The sequence below is a fragment of the Neoarius graeffei genome, chromosome 11 (genome assembly GCF_027579695.1).
Source record: "Neoarius graeffei isolate fNeoGra1 chromosome 11, fNeoGra1.pri, whole genome shotgun sequence".
Lineage (NCBI taxonomy): Eukaryota > Metazoa > Chordata > Actinopteri > Siluriformes > Ariidae > Neoarius > Neoarius graeffei.
The window spans coordinates 54,181,416-54,197,105 of NC_083579.1; the positions used below are offsets into that span (position 1 = coordinate 54,181,416).

A 15,690-nucleotide genomic window follows, 5' to 3' on the forward strand; every position below is an offset into this window, starting at 1 on the left:
AAAACATTTTCACACAAGTCCTAAAAGTAGATAAAGAGAACCCAGTTAAACAAATGAGACAAAAATATTATACGTGGTCATTTATTTATTGAGGAAAATGATCCAATATTACATATCTGTGAGGGGCAAAAGTATGTCAACCTCTAGGATTAGCAGTTAATTTGAAGGTGAAATTAGAGTTGGGTGTTTTCAATCAATGGGATGACAATCAGGTGTGAGTGGGCACCCTGTTTTATTTAAAGAACAGGGATCCATCAAAGTCTGATCTTCACAACACGTTTGTGGAAGTGTATCATGACATGAACAAAGGAGATTTCTGAGGACCTCAGAAAAAGCGTTGTTGATGCTCATCAGGCTGGAAAAGGTTACAAAACCATCTCTAAAGAGTTTGGACTCCACCAATCCACAGTCAGACAAATGGAGGAAATTCAAGACTATTGTTACCCTCCCCAAAAGTGGCCGAACAACAAAGATCACTCCAAGAGTAAGGCGTGTAATAGTCAGGCGTGTAATAGTCAGCGAGGTCACAAAGGACCCCAGGGTAACTTCTAAGCAACTGAAGGCCCCTTTCACATTGGCTAATGTTCATGAGTCCACCATCAGGAGAACACTGAACAACAATGGTGTGCATGGCAGGGTTGAAAGGAGAAAGCCACTGCTCTCCAAAAAGAACATTGCTGCTCATCTGCAATTTGCTAAAGATCATGTGGACAAGCCAGAAGGCTTTTAGAAAAATGTTCTGTGGATGGATGAGAACAAAATATAACTTTTTAGTTTAAATGAGAAGCATTATGTTTGGAGAAAGGCAAATGCTGCATTCCAGCATAAGAACTTTATCCCATCTGTGAAACATGGTGGTGGTAGTATCATGGTTTGGGCCTGTTTTGCTGCATCTGGGCCAGGATGGCTTGCCATCATTGATGGAACAATGAATTCTGAATTATACCAGCGAATTCTAAAGGAAAATGTCAGGACATCTGTCCATGAACTGAATCTCAAGACATGGTGGGTAATGCAGCAAGACAACGACCCTAAGCACACAAGTCGTTCTACCAAAGAATGGTTAAAGAAGAATAAAGTTAATGCTTTGGAATGGCCAAGTCAAAGTCCTGACCTTAATCCAATCGAAATGTTGTGGAAGGACCTGAAGCGAGCAGTTCATGTGAGGAAACCCACCAACATCCCAGAGCTGAAGCTGTTCTGTACAGAGGAATGGGCTAAAATTCCTCCAAGCCGGTGTGCAGGACTGATCAACAGTTACCGGAAATGTTTAGTTCCAGTTATTGCTGCACAAGGGAGTCACACCAGATACTGAAAGCAAAGGTTCACATACTTTTGCCACTCACAGATATGTAATATTGGATCATTTTCCTTCATAAATAAATGACCAAGTATAATATTTTTGTCTCATTTGTTTAACTGGGTTCTCTTTATCTACTTTTAGGACTTGTGTGAAAATCTGATGATGTTTTAGGTCATATTTATGCACAAATATAGACAATTCTACAGGGTTCACAAACTTTCAAGCACCACTGTAAACTCTCAACCCAGAAACATGGGCGTGGTTTTACATGAATGGGCGGGATATTTACATTGTAGGCGGGGTCTAGCTCCAGTTGTGAAAATCAGCTTGTTCTGCCTTGCTCACACGCTTGTGCTCGGTTTGTGGTTTAAAGCCTTCTGTGTTGAGTGCAGTGTGTGGAGGCTGGTTTTAGTTCTCATTAAAAAAACCCTTCTGTTTATTTTTTTTTTTTACCTTATTAGTCATTTGTCATAAGACATTATTGAGGAAGAGCAGAGTGACGAAGCCGGTTTTATTTCCCTTTTGAATATTCAGTCATGATTTATCTAAGATAAGTCAGATATTGTGACTGGTTCAGGAATCACTGAAACATGGCACTTTGGGGAGTCCAGACTGTTGTCGTGGCACTGGCATGTGTTTTGGGTGAGTCCAGACGCTGTAATCACTGTATTTAGTATTATTAGTGGACCATGTGTCCTCTGACTGACAGTTTTCAGTGGTGTTTACATGTGATTTGTGTCAGTTCATCCTATACAGTTAGAGTATGTGATTATACTCAGGGTTTATTGGGCCACCAGGTCATAAACTTCTTCTAATCCATCATAAACTTGTGTGCTGTCTAGTACTCTGTCAGATAGGAGAGGAAAGTCTCTGACATTTATGTTTAGAAAGATTGAAACATATCTAATGTTTTCTCCTTGAAAATAAAGGGTTTTTTTTCCAAAACAAAAATGATCTGATGTGATCTGTTGTCCAAAGGAGTTCAAGTGTTAATTAGACCCAGGAGTGTGATGATGAGCAGCTTTTCCCCTGCTCACTGTTGAGCACATTTCATCATGGAAATGAAAAATGCAAATAAAATGTATTCAGGGAACACCGGAATTGCACACTTCTTTCACTTCTCCCTGCATCTTTGGACTGTGTTGAAGTCATAAGACCAGGAATAAGTGCATATGTACCACATGCTTAATGTGATTACTTGCACAAAAAGGACTCTGTTTCCATCTCAGTTCCCTCAGTACACATCCGTTTATTAATTTCTCAAAGTAAAGCAATTTTAATGATTTCAAAAATGGCTTTTAAAAAAAATTGCACAAAAAATGTCTGTTGTAAAATGTACGACAAAAAATGTGAATTCATATAGAAATTAAAAATAAATCACAACTGATTGTCATGACTTGATATTTCTTTATATTTAACACTATGTATTTTCTTCAGTGTATAATATAACTATCATCTCATCTCATTATCTCTAGCCGCTTTATCCTGTTCTACAGGGTCGCAGGCAAGCTGGAGCCTATCCCAGCTGACTACGGGCGAAAGGCGGGGTACACCCTGGACAAGTCACCAGGTCATCACAGGGCTGACACATAGACACAGACAACCATTCACACTCACATTCACACCTACGGTCAATTTAGAGTCACCAGTTAACCTAACCTGCATGTTTTTGGACTGTGGGGGAAACCGGAGCACCCGGAGGAAACCCACGCAGACATGGGGAGAACATGCAAACTCCACACAGAAAGGCCCTCGTCGGCCACAGGGCTCGAACCCGGACCTTCTTGCTGTGAGGCGACAGCGCTAACCACTACGCCACCATGCCGCCCAACATGTCCACATCTCATCTCATTATCTCTAGCCGCTTTATCCTGTTCTACAGGGTCGCAGGCAAGCTGGAGCCTATCCCAGCTGACTACGGGTGAAAGGCGGGGTACACCCTGGACAAGTCGCCAGGTCACATGTCCACATGATTAGGATTTTATAATTCAATAGTTCATTTAGCTCACTGCATGATACAAATTAAAGCAATTGAGGTTTGTGGGTCAGCACATAAATTAAATCCGTTAATCTATCCAGGTTAATGAACTGGGTATTATTCTAAACCTTGGCATCTAATTTGATTTGACCTTCTCTATCAGTAAATCATTAAAACAGACATGCACTGAAAACTCTGGAGATCAGACTTAACTGGATGAGTTTCTTTTAGAACAAATAAATCTGTGAGTCTGCTTTGAGAAAGGCTAAAAGAATAATTGACTTATTTACTTTCTGGCCATCATGTAAACCTGGGAAAGTAAATAAGCAGTATTCTGTGTTGGATGTTGATATTGTTGAAGTCGGTTATATAACATTTCTGATGTACCGTATCCTTTCTTTTGTAATGATAGGAGTGGTGAGAAGTCAGACTACCCTCATCCCTGCTGTGACCACCATCACGGTCCGTGAGAATGTGACCACCACCACTCCCATCATGCCCAGTACCACTACATCTGTCTGCTCAATCTTCAACACCTCCAGCTGTGAAGCCTGTGCACCAGGCACCTACTATAACAATGGTGGGTACGGCTTATTTGGACTACATCAGTTGTGTAGGAATTTAGTTGTAGTTTCAGTTATTTAAAAAGCTGCTCGTGTGCCTGTTTATACAGTATGTTATTGTCAGTAATAGTATCACTACTCAGTTTACATGATCCTGACATACTCAAGTATGTGGACACCTGACCATGACATTCACAAGGGTCTTCCACAAAGTTTCAAGCATACAATTGAAAGTTTTTGTATGCTGTAGTATTAATGTTTCCCCTTTATTGGAACTAAGTTGCCTAGCCCATACCTGTTCCAGCATGACAATGCCCCTGTGCACAAAGCGAGATTCATAAAGACACGGTTTGTAGAAGAACTTGTGTGGTCTGCGCAGAGCCTTAACCTCATTTCCACTGAACACTTTTGGAATGAATTGGAATACCAACTGCATGCCAGGCCTCCTCACCTGACATCCATGCCTGATCTCACTAATACTCTCGTGGCTGTTATTAATAACCTCCACTCGTCTAGGAAGGCTTTCCCTAGGTTTTGGAGTGTGGCTGTGGAGATTTGCCCATTCAGCCTCAAGGGCATTAATGAAATCGGGCACTGATGTCAGGTGAGGAGGCCTGGCATGTGGTTTGTGTTCCAGTTCATTCCAAAAGTATTCAGACGTTAGGTGAGGAGGCCTTGGGTGCAGTCGGCGTTCTAGTTCATCCCAAAGGTGTTTGGTGAGGATGACGTCAGGACTCTGTCCAGGTCACTCACGTTGTTCCACATCAATCTTGGCAAAACCATGTCTTTGTTTGTGCCCCTTAGTTCCAGTGAAGGGGAAATCTTAACACTGCAGTATACAAAGACATTGTAGACAATTCTGTATTTCAAATGTCGTGGCAACAATTTGGGGAAGACCCACACATGGATGTGATTGGTCAGGTGTTCACATACTTTCAGTAATATAATGTGACTATAATCATAACTGTTTAGTTGTACTATTATTTTGTAAAAGTAAGAAATATGGAAATAACCTAATTTTAATCAAATTGTTGTACGGTAAGTTTCTAGCACATCTTTATTGTAGAATACAGCAAAACATTTATGAAGGCATTTAAAACATGGCTTATTTATTTGTGTGGGGTTTTTTTTGTTTGTTTGTTTGTTTGTTTATTCTGACAGAGACGTTGCTGTGTTCATGTTGTCCGGAGCCTGGGCTGTGCATTTCCCCCAGAGCCTGTCTTCCCTGCACACCAGGCTTCTACACTAAGTGAGTAATTACTTATCACACAATCATGGCACACATCTACATGCCACATCAAACAGCTGATCTGTGTTTTTCCTGTTCCTCCTGCTCTTCTCAGTCTCACAGGGAGCCCTGTGTGTCAGGCCTGTCCTGCTGGTTCTTATACTAATGAAAGTGGTTCAGTCTCATGTCAGGCCTGTGCACCAGGTAACCATTTAAATATGAACTTACTATGCATTAAAGTGCATATCACGGGTAAATTCAGGAGCAAGATTAATGTAATTCTCCTATTTTATATTAAACTTTGGTCATATATCTGTCACATTTTGCATTTTGTGCAATTTTTTTTTTACCTTGCGCAATACCAGAAAAATTCAGTTGAAATCAAGCCCTTTGAGGCAAATTCGTCCGCCTCTGAAAAAACTTGGCATTTGGATTTCCCGGGAAACATTGATTTTCGGGGTGGCACGGTGGTGTAGTGGTTACCGCTGTCGCCTCACAGCAAGAAGGTCTGGGTTCGAGCCCCGTGCCCGACGAGGGCCTTTCTGTGTGAAGTTTGCATGTTCTCCCCGTGTCCACGTGGGTTTCCCCCGGGTGCTCCGGTTTCCCCCACAGTCCAAAGACATGCAGGTTAGGTTAACTGGTGACTCTAAATTGACCGTAGGTGTGAATGTGAGTGTGAATGGTTGTCCGTGTCTATGTGTCGGCCCTGTGATGACCTGGCGACTTGTCCAGGGTGTACCCCGCCTTTCGCCCGTAGTCAGCTGGGATAGGCTCCAGCTTGCCTGCGACCCTGTAGAACAGGATAAAGCGGCTAGAGATAATGAGATGAGGTGAGATGAAACATTGATTTTCGTGACGTCACGTGCGGGACGCCTCCTTCTGAATCCTACGTCAGCGCTGATTTGTTTATGAGAAAACGACCGTATTATTTACATCCCCGGTGTTGTCTCTGTCGTCTTCACTACTTGAATCATCATCAAATCCAAACAGATGAAGCCCCAATTCTGACATCTCATTATATTCTTCATCCAAAGGTGAAGTAATATTGCGCTAAGGTGCCAATTCCATATTTCAATGCAAAATCGCTAGCTGCTAAATTTGGTCTACACAGGCTGTGCACTGAAACCGTGCAAGCTCTCGTAGCCTGCTGGCGCTTCCGCAGGTGACGTCACGAATCTGGCTCCAGACTCCCTTGGGATTTTTCCAGACGCGTTTTATTTTATTTTTTTCTGCTGTAGACAGCTGGACTTGTGCAAAATTACCCTTCTGGATGAGTGCGTAAAGGGACATCTCTCATCTCATTATCTCTAGCTGTTTTATCCTGTTCTACAGGGTCGCAGGCAAGCTGGAGCCTATTCCAGCTGACTACGGGTGAAAGGTGGGATACACCCTGGACAAGTCGCCAGGTCATCACAGGGCTGACACATAGACACAGACAACCATTCACACTCACACCTACGGTCAATTTAGAGCCACCAGTTAACCTAACCTGCATGTCTTTGGACTGTGGGGGAAACCGGAGCACCCGGAGGAAACCCACGCGGACACGGGGAGAACATGCAAACTCTGCACAGAAAGGCCCTCATCGGCCACGGGGCTCGAACCCGGACCTTCTTGCTGTGAGGCGACAGCGTTAACCACTACACCACCGTGCCGCCTGTAAAGGGATATACTTTCATATTTAAAAAAAAAAAAAAACTAAATTGGTCCAGGATATGCACTTTAAACTCCTCAATCGATTTAACTGCCTTTGGTGATTTACTTAGTATTTACAGTTTACAGTAGCTGTGGAATCAGATTAATTGCTTAGCCCTTATTCATAAAGCGTAAAAGCATACATATGCACTTTTTTTTTTTTTTTTTATATTGTAGGTTTTTATACATCCAGACCGAATGCTACTGTTTGTAACCCATGTCCCGAGGGCACTTACTGCAAGTAAGCTGTGCACCTGGCTACTGTTTTTCATTGATAATTTGGCAAAGGCTTATGTTCCTGTAAATGTAAGCATATACAGTCAAATATAATCAGCTTCTATTGTATTTGTAAATCTATAAAATATAGCCTGATTTATTTGTACAGTACCAGTCAAATGTTTGGACTCACCTACTCATTCATAGGTTTCTCTGTATTTTGACTGTTTTCTACATTGTACAACAATGCTGAAGGCATCACAGCTATGAAATAACATATGGAACATATCTGGAACTATTTTGGTAAAAAGTGTTAAACAAAATACATTTCATGTTTTAGATTCTTCAAAGTAGCCAGCATTTACTTTGACGCTTTGCACACTTGGCATTATCTTAACCAGCTTCATGAGAGAGTCACCTGGAATGCTTTTCAGTTAACGGGTGTGCCTTGTCAAAAGTTAATTAGTGCAATTCCTTACCTTCTTAATGTGTTTGAAATCAAATAGTAAATAATAAAAACACAGTAAATAGCCCAATTCCACAACTGTAGTAATCCATATTATGTCAAGAACTGCTCAACTAAGTAAAGAGAAACGACATCTATCATTACTTTAAGACATGAAATGTCTTAAATAAAAAAAGATAAATAATAATTGAATTAGAAGGTGTGTCAAACGTTTGACTGGTACTACGTATATACAGTACACTTTTCAACATGATGGCAGACAACAGAGCGACAGTGACACTGAATTCCAGCACTATTCACTACAGGTTTTTTTTTTTTTTTTTTTTTTTTTTTTTTAAACCCTTGAGCTTACACTGGCTAAAGAGCAGTCACATGTTTCTTATCCTGGGATTTTAATCAAAGCCACAGTAAAGGCTGCAAGTCATTTATTTTCTTCTGTAAGGTCCTGTACCACAGTCTGTAGACCTCATGTCAATATCACATGACTAACATTACAGTGGTAGAACTGGTATGGCTGTGCGTATATTTAATAAAGTAACTGTAATTGTGTCTTCCTGTTTAACAGCTCCTCCAGTTGTGCTCAGTGCCAGATGTGTCCTGTTGGTTCTGAAGCCCTAAAGAATGGCAATAAGCAGTGTTCCCCCTGTCGCCCAGGTAACCAATGCCATCCAATATTCTATCACATATTATACCACGATGCTGCTTCATTTTCAAATCTCATTGGTCAGAAGGTGTTGATTTTATTTTGTATAACAGCAGGTCTGACAGTAGAACCGTCTCTAATGCAAGTCGCAGGTTTATTTTAACTCACCCCTTATTGTTTCTATAGTAACAACTCATTCACCGGGACCTTTATGTCAGATGACCGACATAACCTAAGAGTAGTAATTCACAGATTAAAGGGGATGACTCCTGCTAGCACTCTGCGCACCAAAACCTCTGCAGATTCACTGGTGGTGATCTCTTCAAAATCCATCTTGAACTTTTTCTTCATCTATGAGTCATACGTGGATGTTTTGAACAAAATATGCTTTTTGTCCCCCCTTCTTTCTTTCCTTTGCAGCCACATGCAAGACAACGAAGGCCAGTTCAGGTCCATTATAACAGAATAACCATATAAAAATGGAACGGATTGGTTGAAAGAATTTAAAATATAGATAATTTGACAAAATATGTTCAATTTCACGTTACAGTTTAGGATTTATGGCTTAGGATGTCCCCAGGTTATTGCAGCTTGTTTTTAGAATATTGCTTGCGTGAAAAAATGGTGACTTGCTACTTGGCACAGAGGATCCTGGGAAGGGTGAGTCAGCCCCTTTAAAGGTCCCATGGCATGAAATTTTCACTTTCTGAGGTTTTTTAACGTTAAAATGAGTTCCTCTGACCTTCTTAAGTCACCCCAGTGGCTAGAAATTTCATAATGTGTAAACCAAACTATGCCCAACATTTGAGAATGGCGCGTCAAAACGGCGCGTTGATAAACTCTTCCCTTGCCTACGTCAGCAAGGGAGATGATCCCCACCCCCCCCCCACCCCCACCCCCCCCACCCCCCCGGATTCCCACCAACTGTATGGATTGCCCGCCCAGCTCAAAAGTTGCCACCAAACATGGAAGTTGCGCTGTACATGGATGTGACAACACAGAAAGGAGTCTGTTTTTACTGCCGACGGGAGAGCCCCTGAAGACACAGTGGCTTAATTTTATTTACTCCAATAATACGCCGTCGAGTCTACCTAAGACGGTGTATGTTTGTCGGAAGCATTTTCCTGATGAATGTTTCCACAACTTGGGACAGTACAGGGCAGGTTTTGCACATCAACTGTCACTGAAGCCTGGGTCCGTACCAAGCATCCCTGCCGCATCAGCCACAAACACCGAACAAGTAAGTGTATAACTATTAAGTCATTTTGCCGTGTTTTAAAATCGGTGCCACGTTAGCCTTGCAATGGCTACATTAGCTGTGCAGCTAACCGCTTCCTGCAGTTAGCCAGGTACTCTGCACTTACTTACTTACTTACTGCTGCTGTTGTGGGTAGACCCACATAGCGCCAACACAAACGACCGCCAACTTTTCCTGTCCTGCGACGCCACCATAGCCTCCTCATATGTTAGGGATTGTTGAAGGTCTCTAGTGACCGCGTCGCGCCAACGCATACGCTGTCTGCCTGGGCGCCGGCGTCCTTGAAGTGCCCAATAAAGAAGTTGGCGCGGCAGGCGTGTTGGAGGCATGCGCATAACGTGCCCAAACCATGATAGTCGTCTTTGTCGAAGGATGTTCGTTAGAGAAACCTGTGCAGTTCTTTGGAAGTCTGGACTCTGCGCTACAAAACCAAAAAGCATGCAGCATGCTCTGTTATAATAGCCAATCAAAACAGTTTTTACAAAGACACCCACATTCTTTTTTTTTTAAGTCACTCGTTCATTTTATTTGTTTGTTTGTTCAGTAAAAACCCAAACATTTGTTGAATTTATTTTATTTCCTCGCATCGCACCTTAATGATGTCAGCGCGCGATATTTTTCCCTTCACGGTTTGTTCCTTCTCTCTCGCCATAGTAAGACACCCACATCCGCTTGTTCTGACCCACTGGAGGTAGCGTCACAGTGCTGTTAGCCAATCAGAGGTAACACGTTTATATGTCATGAATATTAATGATAAGACCCGCCCCCACCCTCTACCCTTCCCCGCCTCCTGCTTCTCATTAGCAAAACGACGCACTGGGAAAAGCGCTGAAATGGGGCTTTCTCCCAGGAGGCTATATCTACGTGCCGAGGGTTCATATAACATCCGGAAACCTCCACGAGCCCGTTTAAAGCATCAACAAACCACCATGCCATGGGACCTTTAAGAAAGAGAGCATTTAGGTGTTTGTACGTATAGTGAAGCTTTCTGTAACGAGACTTTATGTAATATTAATGGAAAGAGTTTCCAGTATTGTTGCTTTGTACCGGTAAGTTTTCCACCATAGGAAAGTCTTCAAGCACGATCTCCTTTTGTCCTGTATAACCGGTCTTGTGTTCCACATTACATACAACGATAAATGGTTAAAAAGCAAGACGAGTTGTTTATTTATTTATTTTTTTTATTGTAATTGCTGTGGTAGAAGAGAAATAAAATATGCTGTTATAGGGGTGATAACAGGTCACACCGCACAGTCATGGATGATTTTCCTAGAACGGTGTGCCCTGTCATGTTTTATTCCATACGTAACACGTCTTTTGAAACATTATTGTTTCTTCTCACCTACTTCATGATTTAAACAGAAAGATGAGTAAGCATTAGTGAAATGAAGTGAAATGCATGTAAACCTGATGTGAGGGCTATCGTGATCTGGGATTTACTCTTATAAAAAGTCTTTGATGTCTACTTAAGACTGAAAATGAGTCATTAAAAGCTGGGAGTAAAAACGTGCTGTACGATTTCTCAGAGCAACTCTGAGCGAGGGGCGGCACGGTGGTGTAGTGGTTAGCACTGTCGCCTCACAGCAAGAAGGTCCGGGTTCGAGCCCCGTGGCCGGCGAGGGCCTTTCTGTGCGGAGTTTGCATGTTCTCCCCGTGTCCGCGTGGGTTTCCTCCGGGTGCTCCGGTTTCCCCCACAGTCCAAAGACATGCAGGTTAGGTTAACTGGCGACTCTAAATTGACCGTAGGTGTGAATGAGAGTGTGAATGGTTGTCTGTGTCTATGTGTCAGCCCTGTGATGACCTGGTGACTTGTCCAGGGTGTACCCCGCCTTTCGCCCGTAGTCAGCTGGGATAGGCTCCAGCTTGCCTGCGACCCTGTAGAACAGGATAAAGCGGCTAGAGATAATGAGATGGAACTCTGAGCAAGGAGTAGAAGTTAATCCTGAGAGTAAATCTTAAGCATGATGTGTAGCAAGAAGTACATCTACTTTTGCAAGTCAATAACAACATTCGTGAAATGATCGCTGGATGCATTCATAAAGCTCAGGATCGGTTCTTTTTGTATTTTTTATTTATTTTTTTAATGTTTGGGCCTCTTTTTGTAGCTGAACACATGCTAAGTGCAAAAGATAAGACGTTCCACTGTGTACTGTGTTTTTATCTGATTAGTTGTGTATGTTGCACAGGCATGCACAAGACTTCTCATCAGAAAAGGTGTCAGATCTGCAGCAGTGGTTTCTATCAGATCCACTGGGGTAAGGAGAATTGTGACATCTGCCCTGAAGACCACTACTGCCCAGTGAGTGATTAACACACACACACACACACACACACACACACACACACACACACACACACACACACACACACACACACATAATAACTAACCTCCAACATTCAAAACAGGATTCAAACTCTTTGTTCCTCCTATTTTTGTTAATTGTATACTACACTGAAATGCAGTGCCACTATCTGTATCTAGGCTGCCAAAATAAGAATTCATTTTCATCAATACAGTATATAACAAATTATAATTACTGTGCCCATATGATTTCCTGGTAAGATTTTCATTTACTAATAATAGAGACAAAAACATACACAACAAGTGTATAAGTTACTGTTTTTTAAAATCAACTTTTTTGAGACCCTAGCAGAGTGCCAGTGACAGTGTTACAAAAGAAATATTAAACTGAAATCATATTTACAACACACATCCTGGTACAGAGTGTTGAACAACCCAGACACCACACAAAACCATCTCAGCAAGCAGCACAAACACAGAGGTAAGGTAGCAGAGCAGAGCGAACTTTCCTTGCCACTGACAAGAACAACCGACATCCCTTTATGTTCAATCCAGAGCCAATGGACTTAGGAAATCATAATGGAAATCTGTTGCTAAAGCTTGTGGCTGAAACTGTCATGACAATCAACCAGCAGACAAATTTTACAAATGACTCCTCAAAAAAAAAAAAAACAACCCTACCTTATTTTTGTATCTGTTGAGCATATTAGTTGTTCAAGCCAAATAATGCATTTGTATTTGGTTACATCCTTAATATAGTAATTTTGCTTCAATCTAAGACTAAATTGACATTTTTTTTCTTCCAGAGTCCAGATGTAAATCCAATCCAGTGTCCCAGTGATGCGTTTTGCCCTGAGGGCAGTACTGCTCCAGGTTATTGCATGGAGACTTTTTTCAGGAAGGCTGGAGACACTTGTGAGCTTGCTCCTGTCACCATAGCTCTAATCGTCATTGGAGGAGGATGTATGAATATTCAGATTTTTCTAATCTCTTTGTAAATGGATCCAAAAGGGTCGAGATTTTATCTACAATTTACCCCTCAATATGCGCTCTGTTCACGGCCTTAACACACTCTCTCCTCTCTCTCTCTCTCTCTCTCTCTGATCTCTTTAGTGTTTCTTCTGTTCATTGTTCTCCTGGTTTTTCGGAGGAGAAGGGATATAGACAGTGAACTGTCTCTGTCTCGTGCCCCACTTCTGCGGAAGGACCGCTCCTCTTGTCATGTGTATGGAGTCCCATGTGATGCAGATCCTGTGTATGCAGGATGGTGACACATTGACAGTGCAGAGAGCACAAACAAAGACAAAATCCAGTCAACTATTGCAAACTCCTATGCTACACATTTGGACATCTTCTGAAAACGTACTGAATATTTGTGCACTCAGACAAATCAAACCATCTTTCTTTTATTATGCTGTTCACTGCTGTTCACGGCACACTGGTTGAATGAATGCAAAGGAGTATCCTTGTAGAAGTGTTTATCCTCTTTTTAACAAAGTCAATTTGGTCACATTTGACAATTTTGTCTTAAAAGTACAGATTTGTATTTAACTATTGTTTGTTTAATTGATCCTTAATACAGTATGTGGTACTAGTTAAGATTTTGATTGTGTTGGATGGTTGCTGTTGCCTGTAGGATTGTATTTATTCACTTGTGCCCGTTGATGTTTTATTACTGATGGTACTGAAGGAACGGTTTATTATTGAAGTTTATAATATTTTTGTATTTAAGAAGTTCATGCCATATTGGAACTTTTAAAAGATGGCCTCAACGAGAAAATAAACTTTGCACAAGTTTAAAATCAGTTCTCATCATTTATTACAAGATTTGTTTTTTAGTTGAGTATTGTTTCCATAAGAAATTAATAAATTATACCTTATTAACAACAGTAGTATGAATGTGCTGTGCACTGTTTTGGCCAAGTTGGAATACATTGCTATATCAAACCAGCATGATGTTGGGGAGATCTACTGGGGGAACTGGAGTAAACAGAGCTAAGGGTGTGGAGACTGCAGGGACAAGGTGGGGTATCATCATCTTCCCATAGTCCACAAGGGCTGTAGGGGCATTACTGATGACATTTTAACAGTCCATCATTAGTGTGTCTAGAGCATTTAAACTTGGCCAAGCCCATCCCCCTCCAAGCTTGATCAATGGACAACTTCGAGTAGCCAGTTAACCTCACTGCATGTCTTTGGACTGGGAAGGAAACCAGAACACCTGGAGGGAACTCGCACAGACATGGGGGCAACATGCAAACTCCACACAGAAAAGACCCTCATCAGCCGCTGGGTTCAAGCCCAGAACCTTCTTGCTATGAGGCGACAGTGCTAACCACTGCACCACCATGCTGCCCTGTGGGGTATCACAGGTGGATCTAATCATGAAAGTGAGGCAGGATAGTTAGATTTTCCATAGAGGAGACCAACTTACTGGCTTGTTGGCTATGGTCTACCATGTTATCCATCATCCCTGGAGCCTTAAAGGAACAGTCCACCGTACTTCCATAATGAAATATGTTCTTCTCTGAATTGAGACGAGCTGATCCGTACCTCTCCGAGCTTTGTGCAACCTCCCAGTCAGTCAGACGTGCTGTTACTCCTGTTAGCAATGTAGCTAGGCTCAGCATGGCCAACGGTATTTTTTGGGGCTGTAGTTAGATGCAACCAAACTCTTCCACGTTTTTCCTGTTTACATGGGTTTATATGAACAGTGACATGAAACAAAGTTCAGTTACACAAATTGAAACGTGGCGATTTTCTATGCTGTGGAAAGTCCGCACTATAATGACAGGCGTACTAACACCTTCTGCGTGCTTCGACAGCGCATTGATGCCTTCACTCCTGTTTTTTTTTCTCTCCCCCGCCCCTCGACTAACCTCTGACTATTACTGACCACAGCACTGATGTTTCCAGTCACATTGGCTGTGTATTGACGGAAGTCAGGGGGGCGGGGGAGAGGGGGAAAACAGGAGTGAAGGTATCAATGCGCTGTCGAAGCGCGCAGAAGGTGTTAGTATGCCTGTCATTATAGTGCGGACTTTCCACAGCACAGAAAATCGCCACGTTTCAATTTGTGTAACTGAACTTGTTTCATGTCACGGGTCATATAAACCTACGTAAACAGGAAAAACGTGGAAGAGTTTGGTCGCATCTAACTACAGCCCCAAAAAATACCATTGGCCATGCTGAGCCTAGCTACATTGCTAACAGGAGTGACAGCGCGTCTGACTGACTGGGAGGTCACACAAAGCTTGGAGAGGTACGGATCAGCTCGTCTCAATTCAGAGAAGAACATATTTCATTATGGAAGTACGGTGGACTGTTCCTTTAAATACCCAGCCCTGATCCTGTACCGCTCTTGCTCTACCCTTGCCACCTCTGCCTTTTAGCACTTTTTTTAACTAATGACGTTCACAATGACCTAAAAGTGTAAATGAATGTGATAAATATATGCCAAAGACTGAACTGTTGACGGGGCGGCACGGTGGTGTAGTGGTTAGCACTGTCGCCTCACAGCAAGAAGGTCCTGAGTTCGAGCCCCGTGGCCGGCGAGGGCCTTTCTGTGTGGAGTTTGCATGTTCTCCCCGTGTCTGTGTGGGTTTCCTCCGGGTGCTCCGGTTTCCCCCACAGTCCAAAGACATGCAGGTTAGGCTAATTGGTGGCTTGACCGTAGGTGTGAATGGTGGTTTGTCTCTGTGTCAGCCCTGTGATGACCTGGCGACTTGTCCAGGGTGTACCTCTCACCCATAGTCAGCTGGGATAGGCTCTAGCTTGCCTGCGACCCTGTAGGACAGGATAAGCAGCTACAGATGATGGATGGATGGATGGATGGATGAACTGTTGACTTATTTTTTCTACCCTCTATGTGACGTCAAAATAATACCGGAATGTATATTATACATAAACACAATTATTATTATTATTATTATTATTATTATTGTTGTTGTTGTTGTTGTTAAGACATGCTTCAGTCTTTAATAATTTGTTGTTGCACTTCGCCTTTTCCCCGCCGCGTGCTGTTTGTCCCAGCTGCGC

The 15,690-nt window shown here is 42.3% G+C and overlaps 1 protein-coding gene across 3 annotated transcripts; it reads left to right on the top strand.

Annotated features, from left to right (window-relative positions):
* The first annotated feature begins 1,507 nt into the window (after positions 1 to 1,507).
* On the top strand, positions 1,508 to 13,454 carry si:dkey-21a6.5 (signal peptide, CUB and EGF-like domain-containing protein 1). 3 transcript variants are annotated; one of them, XM_060934215.1, is made up of 9 exons: positions 1,508 to 1,945; positions 3,694 to 3,861; positions 5,006 to 5,093; positions 5,188 to 5,276; positions 6,945 to 7,008; positions 8,015 to 8,103; positions 11,537 to 11,649; positions 12,459 to 12,615; positions 12,766 to 13,454. In XM_060934215.1, exons 1-9 carry the CDS (start codon positions 1,894 to 1,896, stop codon positions 12,921 to 12,923), a joined length of 978 nt encoding a protein of 325 aa, XP_060790198.1. In that variant the 5' UTR covers positions 1,508 to 1,893; the 3' UTR covers positions 12,924 to 13,454. The 3 variants fall into 3 exon arrangements, with proteins under 3 accessions (XP_060790198.1, XP_060790200.1, XP_060790199.1); XM_060934217.1 differs by lacking the exon at positions 12,766 to 13,454 and adding an exon at positions 12,075 to 12,133 and having other exon boundaries at positions 12,459 to 12,555; XM_060934216.1 differs by lacking the exons at positions 5,188 to 5,276; positions 6,945 to 7,008.
* The last annotated feature ends 2,236 nt before the right edge of the window (positions 13,455 to 15,690 follow it).